Below are 24268 nucleotides of genomic sequence, written 5' to 3'. Positions count from 1 at the left end.
CTCATCTGAAGAGCAGGGGGAGCGGACTATTCTCTCTGATGTTTCATCTGAAGAGGCGGGGGAGCGGACTATTCTCTCTGATGTTTCATCTGAAGAGGTGGGGGAGCGGACTGTTCTCTCTGTTGTTTCATCTGAAGAGGCGGGGGAGCTGACTACTCTCTCTGATGTCTCATCTGAAGAGCAGGGGGAGCGGACTATTCTCTCTGCTTCATATGAAGAGGCGGGGGAGCGGACTATTCTCTCTGATGTTTCATCTGAAGAGGAGGGAGAGTGGACTATTCTCTCTGATGTCTCATCTGAAGAGGAGGGGCAGCGGACTATCCTCTCTGATGTCTCATCTGAAGAGCAGGGGGAGCGGACTATTCTCTCTGATGTTTCATCTGAAGAGGAGGGGGAGCGGACTATTCTCTCTGATGTTTCATCTGAAGAGGGGGAGCGGACTTTTCTCTCTGATGTCTCATCTGAAGAGGAGGGGGAGCGGACTATTCTCTCTGATGTTTCATCTGAAGAGGCGGGGGAGCGGACTATTCTCTCTGATGTTTCATCTGAAGTGGAGGGAGAGCGGACTATTCTCTCTGATGTTTCATCTGAAGAGGTGGGGGAGCGGACTGTTCTCTCTGTTGTTTCATCTGAAGAGGCGGGGGAGCTGACTACTCTCTCTGATGTCTCATCTGAAGAGCAGGGGGAGCGGACTATTCTCTCTGATGTTTCATCTGAAGAGGCGGGGGAGCGGACTATTCTCTCTGATGTTTCATCTGAAGAGGAGGGAGAGCGGACTATTCTCTCTGATGTTTCATCTGAAGAGGTGGGGGAGCGGACTGTTCTCTCTGTTGTTTCATCTGAAGAGGCGGGGGAGCTGACTACTCTCTCTGATGTCTCATCTGAAGAGCAGGGGGAGCGGACTATTCTCTCTGCTTCATATGAAGAGGCGGGGGAGCGGACTATTCTCTCTGATGTTTCATCTGAAGAGGAGGGAGAGTGGACTATTCTCTCTGATGTCTCATCTGAAGAGGAGGGGCAGCGGACTATCCTCTCTGATGTCTCATCTGAAGAGCAGGGGGAGCGGACTATTCTCTCTGATGTTTCATCTGAAGAGGAGGGGGAGCGGACTATTCTCTCTGATGTTTCATCTGAAGAGGGGGAGCGGACTTTTCTCTCTGATGTCTCATCTGAAGAGGAGGGGGAGCGGACTATTCTCTCTGATGTTTCATCTGAAGAGGCGGGGGAGCGGACTATTCTCTCTGATGTTTCATCTGAAGTGGAGGGAGAGCGGACTATTCTCTCTGATGTTTCATCTGAAGAGGTGGGGGAGCGGACTGTTCTCTCTGTTGTTTCATCTGAAGAGGCGGGGGAGCTGACTACTCTCTCTGATGTCTCATCTGAAGAGCAGGGGGAGCGGACTATTCTCTCTGATGTTTCATCTGAAGAGGCGGGGGAGCGGACTATTCTCTCTGATGTTTCATCTGAAGTGGAGGGAGAGCGGACTATTCTCTCTGATGTCTCATCTGAAGAGGAGGGGTAGCGGACTATTCCCTCTGATGTCTGATCTGAAGAGGCGGGGGAGCGGACTATTCCCTCTGTCTCATCTGAAGAGGAGTGGGAGCGGACTATTCTCTTTGATGTCTTTTCTGAAGAGGAGGGGGAGCGGACTATTCTCTCTGATGTCTCTTCTGAAGAGGCGGGGGAGCTGACTAACATAGAAACATAGAAACATAGAATTTGTCGGCAGATAAGAACCACTTGGCCCATCTAGTCTGCCCCTTTTTTATTTTTTTTTATATTATTTTTTTTTATCACTAACCTTATTTGATCCTTATTTCTTTGTAAGGATATCCTTATGTCTATCCCATGCATGTTTAAATTGCTCTACTGTCTTAGCCTCTACCACCTCTGATGGGAGGCTATTCCACTTGTCCACTACCCTTTCTGTGAAATAATTTTTCCGCAAATTTCCCCTGAACCTCCCCCCCTCCAGTCTCAGTGCATGTCCTCGTGTCCTATTGCTTCTCTTCATTTGGAGAATGTTTCCCACCTGGACTTTGTTAAAACCCTTCATATATTTGAAAGTTTCTATCATGTCCCCCCTTTCCCTTCTCTGCTCCAAACTATACATATTGAGATTTCTTAGTCTTTCTGGGTATGTTTTGTGATGTAGGCCATGCACCATTTTAGTTGCCCTCCTTTGTACAGTTTCTAATGTATTAATATCCTTTTGAAGATATGGCCTCCAGAACTGAATACAGTATTCTAGATGAGGCCGTACCAATGACCTATACAGTGGCATTATTACTTCTTTCTTTCTGCTGCTGATTCCTCTCCCAATGCAGCCAAGCATCTGACTAGCCTTCCTCATTGCCTTGTTACATTGCTTACCTGCTTTTAAGTCATCTGAAATAGTGACTCCTAGATCCCTTTCCTCCTCAGTAGTTTTCAGTATAGTGCCATTAATACTGTATTTAGCTTTAGGATTTTTGAGACCCAAGTGCATGATTTTGCATTTTTGGGCATTAAACTGTAATTGCCAGACTCTTGACCATTCCTCTAGTCTACTTAGATCCTCAATCATTTGTTTTACCCCACCTGGTGTGTCTACCCTGTTGCATACCTTTGTGTCATCTGCAAAAAGGCATACTTTCCCTTTAATGCCATTTGCAATGTCACCAATAAAGATATTAAAAAGCACTGGTCCAAGTACAGATCCCTGGGGTACTCCACTGGTAACATTTCCCTCCTGTGAATGCACTCCATTTACCACAACTCTCTGTTTTCTATCCTTCAACCAAGATCTTATCCATTCAATAATCCTAATATCCAATCCCAAACTTTCAAGTTTATTTAGCAGTCTGCGATGTGGAACTGTATCAAAAGCCTTACTAAAGTCTAGATAAGCTATATCCATGGCTCCACCTTTATCCATCACTTTAGTCACACAATCAAAAAAGTCAATAAGATTTGTTTGACATGATCTCCCCCCAGTGAATCCATGCTGTTTGGGATCCAGTAAATTGCCGGATTTGAGATGATCTACAACTCTTTCTTTTAAGAGTGTTTCCATCAATTTCCCTACTACTGATGTAAGACTCACTGGTCTGTAGTTGTTTGCCTCTTCCTTGCTTCCACTTTTGTGCAGTGGGACTACGTTTGCTCTTTTCCAGTCCCCTGGAATTTCTCCTGTAGCTAATGACTGGTTGAATAATTCTGTCAATGGTGCTACCAGCACCTCTTTAAGTTCTTTTAGTATCCTTGGATGTATCCCATCTGGCCCCATAGATTTGTCCACTTTCAGCTTTGAGAGTTCTGTTAGGACCTTCTCCTCTGTAAATGTACTTGTTTCATTTTCCTGAATATCCCTGCAACTTAACTGTGGCCCCTTCCCCTCTCTTTCAGTAGTAAATACTGAGCAAAAATAATCATTAAGATGATCTGCTATTAAATTGTCTCCTTCAACAAGACTCCCAGTGTCCGTCTTTAGTTTTATAATTCCGCCTTTTGTTTTTCTCTTTTCGCTTATATACCTAAAAAAAAGTTTTGCCTCCTTTACCCACTGACTGGGCCATTTTCTCCTCAGCTTGTGCCTTTGCACATCTGATTACCTTCTTTGCCTCCTTCTGTCTAACAAGATATATTTTTTTGTCTTCATTATTTTGTGTCTGCTTATATTTCCTAAAAGCCATCTTTTTTGCTCTCACAATATTTGCTACTTCTTTTTCAAACCACACTGGCTTCCTTTTCCTTGTGTTTTTCCTAACAGTTTTGATACAAAGGTCTGTTGCCTTCAATATTGCACATTTGAATGTTTTCCACCTCTCCTGCACTGTTTCCAAGTTCCTCCACTCTGCTAAAGAATCGCTTACACATTTTCCCATCCCTACAAAATCAGCCTTCCTAAAATCCAACACCTTTGTTTTTGTATGGGACGAGTCAGTCTCTGTCTTAATGCTGAACCATACTGCTTGATGATCACTGGATCCGAGGTTTTCACCCACTTTTACGTCCGATAATCTGTCTCCATTTGTAAGTATTAAGTCTAATATTGCGTCTTTCCGAGTGGGCTCCCTCACCAATTGGTGGAGGGATGCTCCCTGAAGGGAATTAAAAAAGTTCCTACTTCTAGTGGAACTAGCAACAGACACCTCCCAGTTTACATCAGGAAGATTAAAGTCTCCCATGATTATTACCTCTCCTTTTAATGCCATTTTAGTTATGTCCTGCAATAGGTTCTTGTCAAGTTCCTCTTCCTGACCTGGTGGCCTGTATATCACGCCAATACGAATAATCAACTTTCCCCCTGTTTCTATGGTCACCCAAAGGGCCTCAGTTTTTTCTTCAATACTTTGTTTAGGAAGGACAGAATTGGAAAAATTGGAGGAGGGGTAGCAATGTATGTAAAAAATGCCATAAATACTACATTAATACAAAGTATATCCCGGTATAGCTATGTCCCAGTCATGATTTTCATTGTACCATGACTCTCTCTGATGTCTCATCTGAAGAGCAGGGGGAGCGGACTATTCTCTCTGATGTTTCATCTGAAGTGGAGGGAGAGCGGACTATTCTCTCTGATGTTTCATCTGAAGAGGTGGGGGAGCGGACTGTTCTCTCTGTTGTTTCATCTGAAGAGGCGGGGGAGCTGACTACTCTCTCTGATGTCTCATCTGAAGAGCAGGGGGAGCGGACTATTCTCTCTGATGTTTCATCTGAAGAGGCGGGGGAGCGGACTATTCTCTCTGATGTTTCATCTGAAGAGGAGGGGGAGCGGACTATTCTCTCTGATGTCTCATCTGAAGAGGAGGGAGAGCGGACTATTCCCTCTGATGTCTGATCTGAAGAGGCGGGGGAGCGGACTATTCCCTCTGTCTCATCTGAAGAGGAGTGGGAGCGGACTATTCTCTTTGATGTCTTTTCTGAAGAGGCGGGGGAGCGGACTATTCTCTCTGATGTCTTATCTTAAGAGGAGTGGGAGCGGACTATTCTCTCTGATGTCTCATCTGAAGAGAAGGGGGAGCGGACTATCCTCTCTGATGTCTCATCTGAAGAGGATGGGGAGCGGACTATTCTCTCTGATGTCTCATCTGAAGAGGCGGGGGAGCGGACTATTCTCTCTGATGTCTCATCTGAAGAGGCGGGGGAGCGGACTATTCTCTCTGTCTCATCTGAAGAGGCGGGGGAGCGGACTATTCTCTCTGATGTCTCTTCTGAAGAGGCGGGGGAGCTGACTACTCTCTCTGATGTCTCATCTGAAGAGGCGGGGGAGCGGACTATTCTCTCTGATGTCTGATCTGAAGAGGAGGGGGAGCGGACTATTCTCTCTGATGTCTCTTCTGAAGAGGCGGGGGAGCTGACTACTCTCTCTGATGTCTCATCTGAAGAGGCGGGGGAGCGGACTATTCTCTCTGATGTCTGATCTGAAGAGGCGGGGGAGCGGACTATTCTCTCTGTCTGTTCTGAAGAGGCGGGGGAGAGGACTATTCTCTCTGATGTCTGATCTGAAGAGGAGGGGGAGCGGATTATTCTCTCTGATGTCTCATGTGAAGAGGCGGTTGAGCGGACTATTCTCTCTGATGTCTCATCTGAAGAGCAGGGGGAGCGGACTATCCTCTCTGACACAGACTTCTGTGCTGAAGATGAGGATTATCCTGTGTCCATAGATGGCCCTGCACTGGTGATTGCTATTATGCGTATCCTCCAACTCTCTGAGGAGGATTCCACTACAGTGACTAAAAATACTGATAAGTTTAACAAGCAGAAGGTGGTTAAAACTGAATTACCCCATTCTGATCATTTATTGGACATCAGACGGGAACCCTGTACCAGGGCCGAAACTAGGATTTTCGTCCTCCGGGGCATGGCGGTAATTAGCCGCCCCCCCCCCCCCCCACAAAAAAAAAACACAACAAAAAACAACAAAAACAAACAAACACTGTCAGACTAAAATACTCATATTATCAAAAAAATGTGAAAAAAAGGGGATACTATTGGACAATATTCCCCTATGTGCCTCAATTGCACTAAGCGTCACATGCCCCCCCAGCAGCACTATATCACTGCACTACATTCCCATATCCACTGCTTTACATCACTCGTACAACATCCCCTACATGCTGAACTACATCATTACACTACAGCGTGTCCTCTCAATGGTGTGTAGGCAGCAGCTAGTTATCGGTTGGTGCTGGGCAGGCAGCTGGGATCATAGCCTGCTTAAAAACACAGCACCAACAGCTCACCTCTATAGCTTGCACAGTTCACTGCATGCTAGTCACAGCACTGCATGGCAAAGAAGAGAGTTTAAGACAATAGCCGGCATAGGAGAGATCCCAGGAACTGGAGCTCATCCGCAAAGCGTCGGAGCCAACTGTGGGCAGACAGATGGGTCAGAGAAATTGCCCCGGGAGCGGTCTGCTGTCTCACTGGAGCAGCACAGCAATGCTGGGGAAAAAAATAACCCAAAAATCCCCTGTTCCTCTGTAACTCCTCGGCACCCCCTCAATTCCTGCACCCGGGGTGCATGCCCCCTTAGCCCCCCCCCCCCCCCCCCCCCCTAGTTACGGCCCTGTCTGTACTACCCCAGGCAAAAAGTTCCCTGTCTCCAAAAGGGCTTTAGCTCATTATCCTCTCCCTGCAGAGTTGTGTAATGGGAAAATCCACCACCAGTGGATTCTCATGTCGCCCGCCTCGTGGCGTCATCCACTCTGCCTGTTACTACTGTCTCCTCTCTGAAGGAACTGACTGATAGACGTATTGAGAGTTGCCTGATATCTAAATACTCCCTTACAGGAGCTGTTCATAGACCCACTATAGCTGCCTCTTGGGCTGCAAGGGCCATAGAGGTTTGGGTTCAGGCACTGGAGGATGAGCTACCTGACCATATCTCTGAGGAAGACAGACTATACCTGTCTCACATTAAGACGGCTTCTTATTACATACAAGAAGCGTCATCTGAGGCGAGAGTGCTGGCCAACAAGGCTTCTGCTGCGTCCATTCTGGCGCGCTGCATTTTGTGGTTGAGACTATGGAAAGTGGATTTAGGGTCCAAGAAAACCTTGAACATCCTCCCCTTCTCTGGGGACGTTCTGTTTGGGGAAGACCTAAAACGGGATTTTGATACTTACCGGTAAATCTTTTTCTTGTAGTCCATAGGGGATACTGGGATGGGCTGCTGAATTACAGTCCATTGGAGCCAGTGCTCTTTAAATTTCTTCAACCTAATGTGTGCTGGCTCCTCCCCTCTATGCCCCTTCCCATCAGGTCAGTCTAGAAAACTGTGCCCGAAGGAGACAAAACATACCTCGAGAGGAGGAAGTAACAGAACAGAATAGCAGGAGAAAGTCAGCCAACACAAACAACTAGAACAATATGCAGGAAAATCCGAAGATAGATGTGGGCGCCCAGTATTCCCTATTGACTACGAGAAAAGGATTTACCAGTAAGTACCAAAATCCCATTTTCTCTTACATCCATAGGGGATTCTGGGATAGTGAATTACAGTGGGGACGTCCCAGAGCTCCCATCACGGGCTGGGGTGTGCTGAGATCCCTGCATCACCAAACGACCATCAGACGCTAGGGTATCAAAACCATAGAATTTAACAAACGTGTTAGTACCCAACCAGGTAGCGGCTCGGCATAACTGCAAGACAGGGATCCCTCGAGCAGCCACCTAAGAAGAACTCACGACCTAGTGGAATGAGCCGTAACGCAGTGCGGCACAGGCAAAGCCGCAAAGGAATATGCCTGTTGGATAGTGAGTTTGGTCCAACGAGCAATAGTCTGCTTGGAAGCTGGACACCAAAGCTTGGTGGCATCCTACAAAACGAAAAGAGCATCTGACTTCCGGGTACGAGCAGTTCTGTTGACATAGATACGCAATGCTCGCACCACATCCAAATTGCAAGGTGTGGAAGAAACTGCTATGACCGGAACTACAATAGGTTGATTTATGTTAAAAGCCAAAACAACCTTGGGTAGGAACAACTTTCGAGTTCTGAGTTCCGCCCTGTCCTTGTAAAACACCAGATAAGGAGGCTTGCATGACAAAGCCCCCTATTCCAAGACTCGCCTCGCAGAAGCGAGAGCCAGTAAGGTTCCAAGTCAGATACTTGTCCTCAGCCACCTGCAATGGTTCAAACCAGTAAGATTAGAGAAAATCCAACACTAACTGGAGATCCCAAGGAGACGTGGGAGGTACAAAATGGGGTTGCAAGTGAAGCACGCCCTTAAGGAATATTTGAACTTCCGGGATTAATGGAAATCTTTCCTGGAAAAAGATTGACAATCCGACACCTGAACTTTCAGTGAGCACAAACGCAATCCAACATCCACTCCAGACTGGAGAAAATGCAAGAAACGACCTAATTTTAAAACCGCGGGTGGGTAGTGGCGGCTATCACACCAGGAGACATACGTTTTCCATATTCTATGGTAGTTTCGTGACGTGACAGCCTTTCTAGCATGCAGCATAGTCAGGATAACAGCCCCCGGAATGCCCTTCCTGGCTAGAATCTCACTCTCAACTTCCACGCCGTCAAACGTAGCCATTGTCAATTTGGATAGACAAATGGGCCTTGCTGAAGAAGATCTTCCCTCAGGCGCAAGGGCCAGGGGTTGTCTGCCAACAGGGAGAAGAGATCTTCGTACCAGGCTCTGCGAAGCCAGTCCGGGGCAATTAAAATCACCTGAACCCTCTTTCTTCATTCGCCGTAAGATTCTTGGCAGTAAAGGGAATGGAGGGAACAGACAATCTGAAAATTCCAGGGCGTCGTCAAGGCGTCCACAGCTGTCGCTTGTGGGTCTCCTGTCCTCGAGCAATAACACTGAAGCTTTTTGTTGTGGCGTGATGCCATCAAGTCTATTTGCGGCCAATCCCATCGGGATACTATCTGCTGGAAGATGTGAGGATGAAGACCCCATTCTCCCGGGTGGAGATCTTGCCTGCTCAGTTGTCCACACCTAGAATAAATATGGGCGAAATCGCCGTGGCATGCCTATCTATCCAGAGAAGGATTCTGGCTACCTCTCTCATTGCAGCCCTGCACTGTGTCTCGCCTTGTCAGTTGATGTACGCCATTGCCGTGGAGTTGTCTGACTTAATTTGAATGGCCCAATTGTGTAGTATCTAGAATTCCTGAAGTAGGGCGTTATAAATTGCCCTTAGTTCCAAGTTGTTTATTGGGCGGGTATCTTCGTGTGTTAACCATCTTCCCTGAAACTGAGCCCCCCGGGTCACTGCTCCCCAGCTCCTGAGGCTCGCATCCGTTGCCAACAACGTCCAATTTAGCGTTACAAATACTCAACCCTTCACGAGATGGGAGGACTGTAACCACCACAGTAGGGATATCGTTGTCTGTGGTGACAGGCAGACGAGGTAGTGCATGTGGAGATGGGAACCTGACCATTTATATCCAAGGATACCAAGAATTCCCCCCTCCTCCAGTCCTGTGATGACTGCCTGTAGAGATTCCATCTTGAATCTGAAGATCCGTAGGTATGGATTCAGGGACTTCAGATTCAGTATGGGTCTGACTGAACCATCCGGTTTCGGCACAACAAGCAGGTTGGAGTAACCTCTGTTCCTCTGATGAATAGGAACTGGGATAATTACACCTGCTAGCAGGAGCCTATCTATGGCCTCCCTTTCCGAGGAAACTGGTACACCTGAAGTGAAAAACCTGTGAGGCGGGGTCAGTTCGAATTCTATTTTGTAGCCCAGGGAGATCACATCCTTGACCCAGGTGTCCTGGCAGGATTCTTTCCAAACTTGACTGAAATGTTTGAGACTTGCTCCTACCTTGAGATCTCCCAGGTGCAGAAGGAGAGCGTCATGCTATAGGCTTTGTGACGTGGTACAACTGCTTTGTTCTTGTTGGCCTGTAAGAGCTGCTTTACGTCCCCCGGCCTCTGGAGCCATGAACAGCGTTTGAGGCACCTCTGGCTCTGCCTATAAATCTGTTAGTACGAAAGGAATGAAAGGATTGGAAAGATGGACCAGAATATGCACATCTCAGTGGTGGAGCAGCGGACGGAAGATAAGTGGATTTACCAGCAGTAGCCTGTGTGATCCACTTATTTAATTCCTCTCCAAACAAAGCCTCACCAGTAAAAGGTAAACCTTCCACTCCCTGTTTGGACTCAGCATCTGCTGTCCACTGACGAAGCCACAAGGCTCTGCAGTTGACATTGCAGTTATATGGGAGTTAATCAGACCTATCTCCTTGGTAGTCTCACACAAATAAGCAGCTGATTCCTGTATGTGTTGTGTTAAAGTGACCAGTTCATCAGGGGATCTACCCTCTTGGATACCGGTTGTGAGGTTTTCAGCCCACTTCTCTATGGCCTTAGTATCCCATCAGCCAACAATGACCGGGTGCAAGGCCGCTCCCGCCGCGGTATGTATATTGTTTAGTGTTTCTTCTATCGTACGGTCTGTGGAGTCCTTTAAAGAGGTAGCCCCCGTGACCGGAAGTAATATTTTTTTAGAGAGACTGAAAACTGAGGGGTCCACCGTAGGTGAATTTTCCCAAAGCTTCCTGTCCTCAGGAGGAAATGATCCCAAAGCTTCCTGTCCTCAGGAGGAAATGAAAATGAGGACAAAAATCTCTTAGGGATCTGGAATTTCTTATTTGGATGTACCCAGGCTTCTTTAAACTGGGTATTCAGTTCAGAGGACACAGGGACCGTAACAGTTGACTTTTGTGATTTACTGAAAAACACAGGTAACTACCCGAGTGACTACCTTGTCTGGGATTTGTAAGGGGTTGGCGGCAGGCTGCGGAACTCCAGCGCAAGCCCTCTATATGGCTGTGGTGGGAGATTCCCCCCCCCCCCCCCCCCCAGGACCGATGTCCGGGGGCCATACCTCTCTATAAGTTCTGGATGGGTCCCCCCCAAGTCCCTCATGGCAGACAGGCATTTGCCAGGTGCCTGTCTGAAAAATAATAAAGATAAAATAAAAATAACATGAAGTAACACTGGAGCCCTCCTGAGTGTGACTGGCTCTGAGGGCACATTTTTAGTCATATCCTAGACAGTCTCGCAATCCCAAACCCTCCAAGCCCAAGGCTAAACAGCCCTGGGCAAACCGTCAGCCTGTCTCTACGCCTGACAAGCCTGCAGCTTGACAGGACTGGCCTCCCCCAGGGGACCCCAACTTCTCCATTTCGCCCAGGTCTGCCACACAACCACTTCGGACGCTTGGGTGCTAGAAGTTGTCTATCACGGGTACACTGTCTCGTTCAAGGGACGTCCCCCTCACCATTTCTTCACCACGGGCCTTCAATCAGACCCGCTGAAGGTGCAAAGTTTGCAAACTGTGGTAGAGTCCCTCCTTCATACAGCGGTGGTTGTGCCAGTTCCTCAGTCCCAAAGAGGCAGATGTTATTACTCGACCCTGTTCTTGGTACCCAAACCCAACGGGTCACACCGGCCTATACTCAACCTCAAATCTTTGAACAAGTTTGAGAGTATCCCAGTTTCGTATGGAAACTTTGCGCTCGAAGTCGCATCAGCAGTTCCTGCGACTTGCTATTGGCAAGGTACATTACCAATTCCAGGCTCTGACATTTGGACTGGCAACAGCTCTTCGTATCTTTACCAAGGTCGTGTCTGTTATGACGGCTTACCTCCGTCGCCAGGGGATCAGAATCCTGCCATACTAGGACGATCTTCTGATCCTGCAAACTCACAGGAAATTTTCCTCGGACATCTCCTATTTGACAGTAACTTTCCTTCAAGCCCACGGGTGGCTGATAAATTGGCGAAAGTCCTCCCTGGTTTCATCTCAGAGCATAGTACACCTAGGGGCTCTTCTGGACACCCACAAAGACTGTTCCCCAGACAAGGTCCTTAAAATTCAGGACAGGATACAAAACTTCTTTCGTCGTCCCAGAGTGTCAGTACAATCGTCGATGCAAGTGCTTGGTGTGATGTTGTTGTCCTTCGACGTGATAGCGTACGCTCCGTTTCATTCCCGCCCTCTACAACATTTGATCCTTTTCAAGTGGAATGCCGGCCTCATCGGGTCAGATCTCAGATGATCTCCTTAACTCCGGAGGTTCGCCCGCCGCTGTCCTGGTAGCTACAGGACCAGCACTTTAGCGTGGGCCATCCCTTCTGGATCCCCAACTGGGTCCTACTAATAACGGGCGCCAGTCTTCGGGGTTGGGGGGCGGTGACAGAGCAACACTCCTTTCAGGGTCATTGGACCAAGGAAGAATCCCTGCTTACATAAATATTCTGGAACTGAGAGCAGTGTTCAGTGCACTGTCTCTGGCTCTTCCACTGGTACAGAACAGGCCTGTTCAAGTCAATCAGACAATGCCAACACGGTGGCGTACATCAACCGTCAAGGTGGTACCAGAAGCCGGATGGCAATGTTGGAAGTGTCCAAGATCCTTCAATGGGCGGAACGCCATCTACCAACCATATCGGCAATGTTCATTCCAGGCATCCTAAACTGGGAAGCAGACTTCCTCAGTCGCCAGGACGTTTACCTTGGGGAGTGGGGTCTTCATCCCAAAGTCTTCCAACTCCTGGTAGACAGATGGGGCCTCCCACCCGTGGACCTCATGGCATCTCGACACAATCACAGGGTTCTAGTCTTCGGATCACAAACCAGGGATCCTCAGGCGACGTTCGTGGACGCATTGGCAGTTCCGTGGAATTTTCGTCTGCCCTACATATTCCCTCCAGTGTCTCTTCTGCACAGGGTCCTTTGGAAGTTCAAACAAGAAGGAGGAATTCTCATTCTGATCGCTCCAGCATGGCCTAGACGTCACTGGTTCTCAGACCTACAGGAAATCTTGGCAGAGCGTCCTATTCTGCTTCCTTTGTGACAAGACCTTCTACAGCAGGGCCCTTGCCTGTATCCGGATTTATTATAGTGTTTGGCATTCTTACTTCACCTGGTGTGATGCTAAGAATTATGATGTCTCTAAGTTCAGAACTTTCAGAATTCTGGCTTTTCTCCAGAGAGGTTTGTACTTAGGCCTTCTGCTTGCCTCTCTCAAGGTACACATCTCTGCCTTGTCGGTATGGTTTCAACGCAGGATTGACTCCATATCTGATGTGTGCACGTTCCTTCAGGGCGTGGTATGTATTCAACCTCCCTATGTCCCTCTAGTGGCTCCATGGGACATGTCCATTGTACTGAAGGCTCTTCAAGAGACTCCGTATAACACCCATTAGACGGTCTGATGCCTTCTTTGTCCTGTTTAGATTTCACAAACGTGGCTGGCCTGCTAATAAACAAAGCTGGCCAGATGGATTAGAATGGTGATTGCACAAGCTTACATGCAAGCTGGTCTTTCAATTCCAACTTCGGTTAAGGCCCATTGTATCCGGTAAGTTGGACCCTCTTGAGCGGCCCGCCTTGGAGTGTCCGCAGAACAATTGTGCAAGGCGGTTACTTGGTCTTCAGTGAACATGTTTCTTAGGTTTTATGCCTTTGATACATTCGCCTCCCAGGATGCTTCTTTTGGACGCTGGACTCTCACATCCACTCAGGCGCATCCCCTCCCTTGAGGAGTTGCTTTAGGACATCCCTGATGTTTCCCTGTGGAATCCCTTTGTACCTTGCTGCAGAAAATAAGAGTTACGGTAGATTTACTGTGGTTAAATCTCTTTCTGCAAGGTACACTGGGGTCCACAGGGTGACCCCTGTGACACACCTAGCTTCTTTGGGTTGTATGGCATTAGCCGCCAGTCCCTTCTCCTGTCGTGAGAATGTGGTTCTATGTGACTAACATCTGCCGTCTCTCTTACCTGCTCCTGTATTGGACTGGTTAATGAAACTGAGCGCCAGTGCCTGGAGGCGGGGCTATAGAGGAGGCCCCAATGCATCCTGAGACAGCTAAAGCTTTGCCTGTAGTTGCCTGGATCCAGATCTAACTCTACCCCCCCCCCCCCCCCCCCCCCGATGTTTCCCTTTGAAACCTATGTACTTTGCAGAAAAAGCGTTCTCCATGGTAAGTCTACCAGATTGCTGTAATATATGGACATGAATATGTGATTGTGCTTTAGACTGTTACATTGTGTCTCACATTCGTTATCACCCACAGTATAACTATAGATACCATGCGTCATGTAAGACGTAGAGAACCTGAGCTGTCATTCTGCAACTCTTGTACAATGAGTCTGTGTGGTGGGAGGGGTCTCTGGTGCCTATGGATAGGTGGGGTCTGTGTGGTGTCTATGGATATGTGGGGTCTGTGTGGTGCCTATTGATGGGTGGGGTCTGTGTGGTGCCTATGGATAGGTGGGGTCTGTGTGGTGCCTATGGATAGGTGGGGTCTTTGGTGCCTATGGATAGGTGGGGTCTGTGTGGTGCCTATGGATAGGTGGGGTCTCTGGTGCCTATATATAGGTGGGGTCTGTGTGGTGCCTATGGATAGGTGGGGTCTGTGTTGTGCGTGCCAATGGTTAGGTGGGGTCTCTGGTGCCTATGGATAGGTGGGGGTCTCTGGTGCCTGTGGATAGGTGGGGTCTGTGTGGTGCCTATGGATAGGTGGGGTCTCTGGTGCCTATGGATAGGTGGGGTCTGTGTGGTGCCTATGGATAGGTGGGGTCTCTGGTGCCTATGGATAGGTGGGGTCTGTGTGGTGCCTATGGATAGGTGGGGTCTGTGTGGTGCCTATGGATAGGTGGGGTCTGTGTGGTGCCTATGGATAGGTGGGGTCTGTGTGGTGCCTATGGATAGGTGGGGTCTCTGGTGCCTATGGATAGGTGGGGTCTCTGGTGCCTATGGATAGGTGGGGTCTCTGGTGCCTATATATAGGTGGGGTCTTTGTGGTGCCTGTGGTTAGGGGGGTCTGTGTGGTGCCTATGGATAGGTGAGGTCTGTGTGGTGCCTATGGATAGGTGGGGTCTTTGTGGTGCCTGTGGTTAGGTAGGGTCTGTGTGGTGCGTGCCAATGGTTAGGTAAGGTCTGTGTGGTGCCTATGGATAGGTGGGGTCTGTGTGGTGCCTATGGATAGGTGGGGTCTGTGTGGTGCCTATGGTTAGGTGGGGTCTCTGGTGCCTATGGATAGGTGGGGTCTCTGGTGCCTATGGATAGGTGGGGTCTGTGTGGTGCCTATGGATAGGTGGGGGTCTCTAGTGCCTATGGATAGGTGAGGTCTGTGTGGTGCCTATGGATAGGTGGGGTCTCTGGTGCCTATGGATAGGTGAGGTCTGTGTGGTGCCTATGGATAGGTGGGGTCTGTGTGGTGCCTATTGATGGGTGGGGTCTGTGTGGTGCCTATGGATAGGTGGGGTCTGTGTGGTGCCTATGGGATAGGTGGGGTCTGTGTGGTGCCTATGGATAGGTGAGGTCTGTGTGGTGCCTATGGATAGGTGAGGTCTGTGTGGTGCCTATGGATAGGTGGGTGGGGTCTGTGTGGTGCCTATGGATAGGTGGGGTCTGTGTTGTGCGTGCCAGTGGTTAGGTGGGTGGGGTCTTTGTGTGGTGCTATGGATAGGTGAGTGTGGCCTCTGTCGTGCCAATGGATAGGTGGGTGGGGTCTTTGTGTGGAGCCTATAGATGAGTGGGTGTGGCCTCTGTCGTGCCTATGGATAGGTGGGTGGGGTCTGTGTGGTGCCTATGGATAGGTGGGGTCTGTGTGGTGCGTGCCAGTGGTTAGGTGGGTGGGGTCTTTATGTGGTGCTATGGATAGGTGGGTGTGGCCTCTGTCGTGCCTATGGATAGGTGGGTGGGGTCTGTGTGGTGAATTGGGGGATTTTGTTGCTGTGTGAGAGACAATCTGCCGTGTCTTTCTATAGTGACATCTGGATGTCTCTTCTTTCAGCTCTTCATTACTGTGATGGATAAACTACGTTTAGAGATCCGAGCCATGGATGAGGTAATTCTCCTGCAATATAGATTACATAGACAGAGGTTGTGTATACTTCTACATGTCGCCTAGAACCCCAAACCCGTCTCATTTATGTGTCATCATCATGTGACGAGACTTCCCCCAAATTCACACTAGTAGCGGCATCACATCCTTATTAGTTTTCTCTAAATGAGTGTTGTCTTTCTGTGTTAGTAAGACCGGCCCCTGGGTAAGGACAGTAGAGGGCGTGGTGTCTGCACGGAGCCGGGGGGGACACAAAAGACAGGAGGAGTGCCAGTGAGAAAGGGGGCGGAGATTGAGATGTATACACCGTGTGCGTCGTTCCGTTACACTAGTATGTATGTATACACCGTGTGCGTCGTTCCGTTACACTAGTATGTATGTATACACCGTGTGCGTCGTTCCGTTACACTAGTATGTATGTATACACCGTGTGCGTCGTTCCGTTACACTAGTATGTATGTATGTATGTATGTATACACCGTGTGCGTCGTTCCGTTACACTAGTATGTATGTATGTATGTATACACCGTTTGCGTCGTTCCGTTACACTAGTGCGTATGTATACACCGTGTGCGTCGTTCCGTTACACTAGTGCGTATGTATACACAGTGTGCGTCGTTCCGTTACACTAGTATGTATGTATACACCGTGTGCGTCGTTCCGTTACACTAGTATGTATGTATGTATGTATACACCGTTTGCGTCGTTCCGTTACACTAGTACGTATGTATACACCGTGTGCGTCGTTCCGTTACACTAGTGCGTATGTATACACCGTGTGCGTCGTTCCGTTACACTAGTACATATGTATACACCGTGTGCGTCGTTCCGTTACACTAGTACATATGTATACACCGTGTGCGTCGTTCCGTTACACTAGTAAGTATGTATACACCGTGTGCGTCTTTCCGTTACACTAGTGCGTATGTATACACCGTGTGCGTCGTTCCGTTACACTAGTACGTATGTATACACCGTGTGCGTCGTTCCGTTACACTAGTACGTATGTATACACCGTTTGCGTCGTTCCGTTACACTAGTACGTATGTATACACCGTGTGCGTCGTTCCGTTACACTAGTACGTATGTATACATTGTGTGCGTCGTTCCGTTACACTAGTACGTATGTATACACCGTGTGCGTCGTTCCGTTACACTAGTACGTATGTATACACAGTGTGCGTCGTTCCGTTACACTAGTACGTATGTATACACCGTGTGCGTCGTTCCGTTACACTAGTATGTATGTATACACCGTGTGCGTCGTTCCGTTACACTAGTATGTATGTATGTATGTATACACCGTGTGCGTCGTTCCGTTACACTAGTACGTATGTATACACCGTGTGCGTCGTTCCGTTACACTAGTACATATGTATACACCGTGTGCGTCGTTCCGTTACACTAGTAAGTATGTATACACCGTGTGCGTCGTTCCGTTACACTAGTAAGTATGTATACACCGTGTGCGTCTTTCCGTTACACTAGTGCGTATGTATACACCGTGTGCGTCGTTCCGTTACACTAGTACGTATGTATACACCGTGTGCGTCGTTCCGTTACACTAGTACGTATGTATACACCGTTTGCGTCGTTCCGTTACACTAGTACGTATGTATACACCGTGTGCGTCGTTCCGTTACACTAGTACGTATGTATACATTGTGTGCGTCGTTCCGTTACACTAGTACGTATGTATACACCGTGTGCGTCGTTCCGTTACACTAGTACGTATGTATACACCGTGTGCGTCGTTCCGTTACACTAGTATGTATGTATACACTAAATGCGTCGTTCCGTTACACTAGTATGTATGTATACATCGTGTGCGTCGTTCCGTTACACTAGTACGTATGTATACACCGTGTGCGTCGTTCCGTTACACTAGTATGTATGTATACACTAAATGCGTCGTTCCGTTACACTAGTATGTATGTATACACCGTGTGCGTCGTTCCGTTACACTAGTACGTATGTATACACAGTGTGCGTCGTTCCGTTACACTAGTACGTATGTATACACCGTGTGCGTCGTTCCGTTACACTAGTATGTATGTATACACCGTGTGCGTCGTTCCGTTACACTAGTATGTATGTATGTATACACCGTGTGCGTCGTTCCGTTACACTAGTACGTATGTATACACCGTGTGCGTCGTTCCGTTACACTAGTACATATGTATACACCGTGTGCGTCGTTCCGTTACACTAGTAAGTATGTATACACCGTGTGCGTCTTTCCGTTACACTAGTGCGTATGTATACACCGTGTGCGTCGTTCCGTTACACTAGTACGTATGTATACACCGTGTGCGTCGTTCCGTTACACTAGTACGTATGTATACACCGTTTGCGTCGTTCCGTTACACTAGTACGTATGTATACACCGTGTGCGTCGTTCCGTTACACTAGTACGTATGTATACATTGTGTGCGTCGTTCCGTTACACTAGTACGTATGTATACACCGTGTGCGTCGTTCCGTTACACTAGTACGTATGTATACACAGTGTGCGTCGTTCCGTTACACTAGTACGTATGTATACACCGTGTGCGTCGTTCCGTTACACTAGTATGTATGTATACACCGTGTGCGTCGTTCCGTTACACTAGTATGTATGTATGTATGTATGTATACACCGTGTGCGTCGTTCCGTTACACTAGTACGTATGTATACACCGTGTGCGTCGTTCCGTTACACTAGTACATATGTATACACCGTGTGCGTCGTTCCGTTACACTAGTAAGTATGTATACACCGTGTGCGTCTTTCCGTTACACTAGTGCGTATGTATACACCGTGTGCGTCGTTCCGTTACACTAGTACGTATGTATACACCGTGTGCGTCGTTCCGTTACACTAGTACGTATGTATACACCGTTTGCGTCGTTCCGTTACACTAGTACGTATGTATACACCGTGTGCGTCGTTCCGTTACACTAGTACGTATGTATACATTGTGTGCGTCGTTCCGTTACACTAGTACGTATGTATACACCGTGTGCGTCGTTCCGTTACACTAGTACGTATGTATACACAGTGTGCGTCCCGTTACACTAGTACGTATGTATACACCGTGTGCGTCGTTCCGTTACACTAGTATGTATGTATGTATGTATACACCGTGTGCGTCGTTCCGTTACACTAGTACGTATGTATACACCGTGTGCGTCGTTCCGTTACACTAGTATGTATGTATACACTAAATGCGTCGTTCCGTTACACTAGTATGTATGTATACATCGTGTGCGTCGTTCCGTTACACTAGTACGTATGTATACACCGTGTGCGTCGTTCCGTTACACTAGTATGTATGTATACACTAAATGCGTCGTTCCGTTACACTAGTATGTATGTATACACCGTGTGCGTCGTTCCGTTACACTAGTACGTATGTATACACAGTGTGCGTCGTTCCGTTACACTAGTACGTATGTATACACCATGTGCGTCGTTCCGTTACACTAGTATGTATGTATACACCGTGTGCGTCGTTCCGTTACACTAGTATGTATGTATGTATGTATACACCGTGTGCGTCGTTCCGTTACACTAGTACGTATGTATACACCGTGTGCGTCGTTCCGTTACACTAGTACATATGTATACACCGTGTGCGTCGTTCCGTTACACTAGTAAGTATGTATACACCGTGTGCGTCTTTCCGTTACACTAGTGCGTATGTATACACCGTGTGCGTCGTTCCGTTACACTAGTACGTATGTATACACCGTGTGCGTCGTTCCGTTACACTAGTACGTATGTATACACCGTTTGCGTCGTTCCGTTACACTAGTATGTATGTATACACCGTGTGCGTCGTTCCGTTACACTAGTACGTATGTATACACCGTGTGCGTCGTTCCGTTACACTAGTACGTATGTATACATTGTGTGCGTCGTTCCGTTACACTAGTACGTATGTATACACCGTGTGCGTCGTTCCGTTACACTAGTACGTATGTATACACAGTGTGCGTCGTTCCGTTACACTAGTACGTAAGTATACACCGTGTGCGTCGTTCCGTTACACTAGTATGTATGTATGTATGTATGTATACACCGTGTGCGTCGTTCCGTTACACTAGTACGTATGTATACACCGTGTGCGTCGTTCCGTTACACTAGTATGTATGTATACACTAAATGCGTCGTTCCGTTACACTAGTATGTATGTATACACCGTGTGCGTCGTTCCGTTACACTAGTACGTATGTATACACAGTGTGCGTCGTTCCGTTACACTAGTACGTATGTATACACCGTGTGCGTCGTTCCGTTACACTAGTATGTATGTATGTATGTATACACCGTGTGCGTCGTTCCGTTACACTAGTACGTATGTATACACCGTGTGCGTCGTTCCGTTACACTAGTATGTATGTATACACTAAATGCGTCGTTCCGTTACACTAGTACGTATGTATACACCGTGTGCGTCGTTCCGTTACACTAGTACGTATGTATACACAGTGTGCGTCGTTCCGTTACACTAGTACGTATGTATACACCGTGTGCGTCGTTCCGTTACACTAGTATGTATGTATGTATGTATACACCGTGTGCGTCGTTCCGTTACACTAGTGCGTATGTATACACCGTGTGCGTTGTTCCGTTATACTAGTACGTATGTATACACTGTGTGCGTCGTTTCGTTACACTAGTACGTATGTATACACAGTGTGCGTCGTTCCGTTACACTAGTACGTATGTATACACCGTGTGCGTCGTTCCGTTACACTAGTATGTATGTATGTATACACCGTGTGCGTCGTTCCGTTACACTAGTACGTATGTATACACCGTGTGCGTCGTTCCGTTACACTAGTATGTATGTATACACTAAATGCGTCGTTCCGTTACACTAGTATGTATGTATACATCGTGTGCGTCGTTCCGTTACACTAGTACGTATGTATACACCGTGTGCGTCGTTCCGTTACACTAGTACGTATGTATACACAGTGTGCGTCGTTCCGTTACACTAGTACGTATGTATACACCGTGTGCGTCGTTCCGTTACACTAGTGTATGTATGTATGTATGTATACACCGTGTGCGTCGTTCCGTTACACTAGTGCGTATGTATACACCGTGTGCGTTGTTCCGTTATACTAGTACGTATGTATACACTGTGTGCGTCGTTTCGTTACACTAGTACGTATGTATACACCGTGTGCGTTGTTCCGTTACACTAGTGCGTATGTATACACCGTGTGCGTTGTTCCGTTACACTAGTGCGTATGTATACACCGTGTGCGTTGTTCCGTTACACTAGTGCGTATGTATACACCGTGTGCGTTGTTCGGTTACACTAGTAAGTATGTGTACACCGTGTGCGTCGTTCCGTTACACTAGTACGTATGTATACACACTGTGCGTCGTTCCGTTACACTAGTACGTATGTATACACAGTGTGCGTCGTTCCGTTACACTAGTACGTATGTGTACACAGTGTGCCTGTGTGTTTCAGCATTTGGTGAGGTTGGTGTGGACCCATTTCCTGCCATCTCTCCTGTATATACACACACTGATGTGCCAAAAGCCACTGGCATCTGATGGATTGGGTGCCTGGTATCGTGTAGGAACTGTCCCGGCAAAGTTCAGCAAATCTACATGGCATCCAGTGGATGGAAGACCTCTGGACAGTTGTTGACTCATGCCGTCTGGATAGCTTCCCACAGCTCTGTGATATCTGTAGGTGAAAGATCTCTCCACCATGTCCCATGAATGTGTGGCCACACCATTCATCAGAACCCTCAAGAATGCTACTCAATTCTGGACAATTTAGGACAGATGACACTGTGCGTTATCCTGCTGGAATATTCCATCGTTGTGGGGATCCTGTGCGTTATCCTGCTGGAATATTCCATCGTTGTGGGGGTCCTGTGCAATATCCTGCTGGAATATTCCATCGTTGTGGGGATCCTGTGCATTATCCTGCTGGAATATTCCATGGTTGTGGGGATCCTGTGCATTATCCTGCTGGAATATTCCATCGTTGTGGGTGTCCTGTGCATTATCCTGCTGGAATATTCCATCGTTGTGGGGGTCCTGTGCATTATCCTGCTGGAATATTCCATCGTTGTGGGGGTGCTGTGCATTATCTTGCTGGAATATTCCATTGTTGTGGGGGTGCTGTGCATTATCCTGCTGGAATATTCCATCATTGTGGGGGTCCTGTTCATTATCCTGCTGGAATATTCCATCGTTGTGGGGATCCTGTGCATTATCCTGCTGGAATATTCCATCGTTGTGGGGGTCCTGTGAATTATCCTGCTGGAATATTCCATCGTTGTGGGGATCCTGTGCATTATCCTGCTGGAATATTCCATTGTTGTGGGGGTGCTGTGCATTATCCTGCTGGAATATTCCATCGTTGTGGGGATCCTGTGCATTATCCTGCTGGAATATTCCATCGTTGTGGGTGTCCTGTGCATTATCCTGCTGGAATATTCCATCGTTGTGGGGATCCTGTGCATTATCCTGCTGGAATATTCCATCGTTGTGGGTGTCCTGTGCATTATCCTGCTGGAATATTCCATCGTTGTGGGTGTCCTGTGCGTTATCCTGCTGGAATGTTCCATCGTTGTGGGGATCCTGTGCATTATCCTGCTGGAATATTCCATTGTTGTGGGGGTGCTGTGCATTATCCTGCTGGAATATTCCATCGTTGTGGGGATCCTGTGCATTATCCTGCTGGAATATTCCATCGTTGTGGCGGTCCTGTGCAATATCCTGCTGGAATATTCCATCGTTGTGGGGGTCCTGTGCATTATCCTGCTGGAATATTCCATCGTTGTGGGGGTGCTGTGCATTATCCTGCTGGAATATTCCATCGTTGTGGGGATCCTGTGCATTATCCTGCTGGAATATTCCATTGTTGTGGGGGTGCTGTGCATTATCCTGCTGGAATATTCCATCGTTGTGGGGATCCTGTGCATTATCCTGCTGGAATATTCCATCGTTGTGGGGATCCTGTGCATTATCCTGCTGGAATATTCCATCGTTGTGGGGATCCTGTGCATTATCCTGCTGGAATATTCCATCGTTGTGGAGATCCGGTGCATTATCCTGCTGGAATATTCCATCGTTGTGGGGGTGCTGTGCATTATCCTGCTGGAATATTCCATCGTTGTGGGGGTCCTGTGCAATATCCTGCTGGAATATTCCATCGTTGTGGAGATCCGGTGCATTATCCTGCTGGAATATTCCATCGTTGTGGGGGTGCTGTGCATTATCCTGCTGGAATATTCCATCGTTGTGGGGGTCCTGTGCAATATCCTGCTGGAATATTCCATCGTTGTGGAGATCCGGTGCATTATCCTGCTGGAATATTCCATCGTTGTGGGGGTGCTGTGCATTATCCTGCTGGAATATTCCATCGTTGTGGGGGTCCTGTGCAATATCCTGCTGGAATATTCCATCGTTGTGGAGATCCGGTGCATTATCCTGCTGGAATATTCCATCGTTGTGGGGGTCCTGTGCATTATCCTGCTGGAATATTCCATCGTTGTGGAGATCCGGTGCATTATCCTGCTGGAATATTCCATCGTTGTGGGGGTGCTGTGCATTATCCTGCTGGAATATTCCATCGTTGTGGGGGTCCTGTGCAATATCCTGCTGGAATATTCCATCGTTGTGGAGATCCGGTGCATTATCCTGCTGGAATATTCCATCGTTGTGGGGGTGCTGTGCATTATCCTGCTGGAATATTCCATCGTTGTGGGGGTCCTGTGCAATATCCTGCTGGAATATTCCATCGTTGTGGAGATCCGGTGCATTATCCTGCTGGAATATTCCATCGTTGTGGGGGTGCTGTGCATTATCCTGCTGGAATATTCCATCGTTGTGGGGGTCCTGTGCAATATCCTGCTGGAATATTCCATCGTTGTGGAGATCCGGTGCATTATCCTGCTGGAATATTCCATCGTTGTGGGGGTCCTGTGCATTATCCTGCTGGAATATTCCATCGTTGTGGAGATCCGGTGCATTATCCTGCTGGAATATTCCATCGTTGTGGGGGTCCTGTGCATTATCCTGCTGGAAAATTCCATCGTTGTGGGGGTCCTATGCATTATCCTGCTGGAATATTCCATCGTTGTGGGGGAACATGAAGTTCAGGAAGGGCCGAGAATTGTCACCAAGCAATGCAGCATAGCAGTTACTGGTCAATGATGCAAACCAGTGAACTCAAACCATGACACGTGACTACACCCCATACCATTATGGAGTCACCACCGTCCTGCACGGTAACTTGTTGATAATTGTGGTCCATGGCCTCATGGGATATATGCAGTCCCGAACCCTACTATCATCATGACACAACTGGAACCAGGACTCATCGGACCACGTCACATGTTGCCAGTCCTCCAGGGTTCAATTAGTGACGTCACAAGCCCAGGAGAGGCGATGTGTCTGGTATTGTAGTGTCAGTA

General features: G+C 47.9%; 1 protein-coding gene across 1 annotated transcript in view; it reads left to right on the top strand.

The window, feature by feature from the left end:
* Nucleotides 1-24268, top strand: part of VPS28 (VPS28 subunit of ESCRT-I) — a 103296-nt gene that overhangs the window by 62919 nt on the left and 16109 nt on the right. The window contains exon 4 of the mRNA XM_063948745.1: nt 15779-15832. Within this exon, the coding sequence (XP_063804815.1) occupies nt 15779-15832 (54 nt within the window). The remainder of the gene's footprint in view (nt 1-15778; nt 15833-24268) is intronic.

This window comes from Pseudophryne corroboree (assembly GCF_028390025.1).
Source record: "Pseudophryne corroboree isolate aPseCor3 chromosome 2 unlocalized genomic scaffold, aPseCor3.hap2 SUPER_2_unloc_2, whole genome shotgun sequence".
Classification (NCBI taxonomy): Eukaryota; Metazoa; Chordata; class Amphibia; order Anura; family Myobatrachidae; genus Pseudophryne; species Pseudophryne corroboree.
The sequence above is the reverse complement of the archived record's forward strand: the minus strand, read 5'-3'. Positions and strand labels throughout refer to the sequence as shown.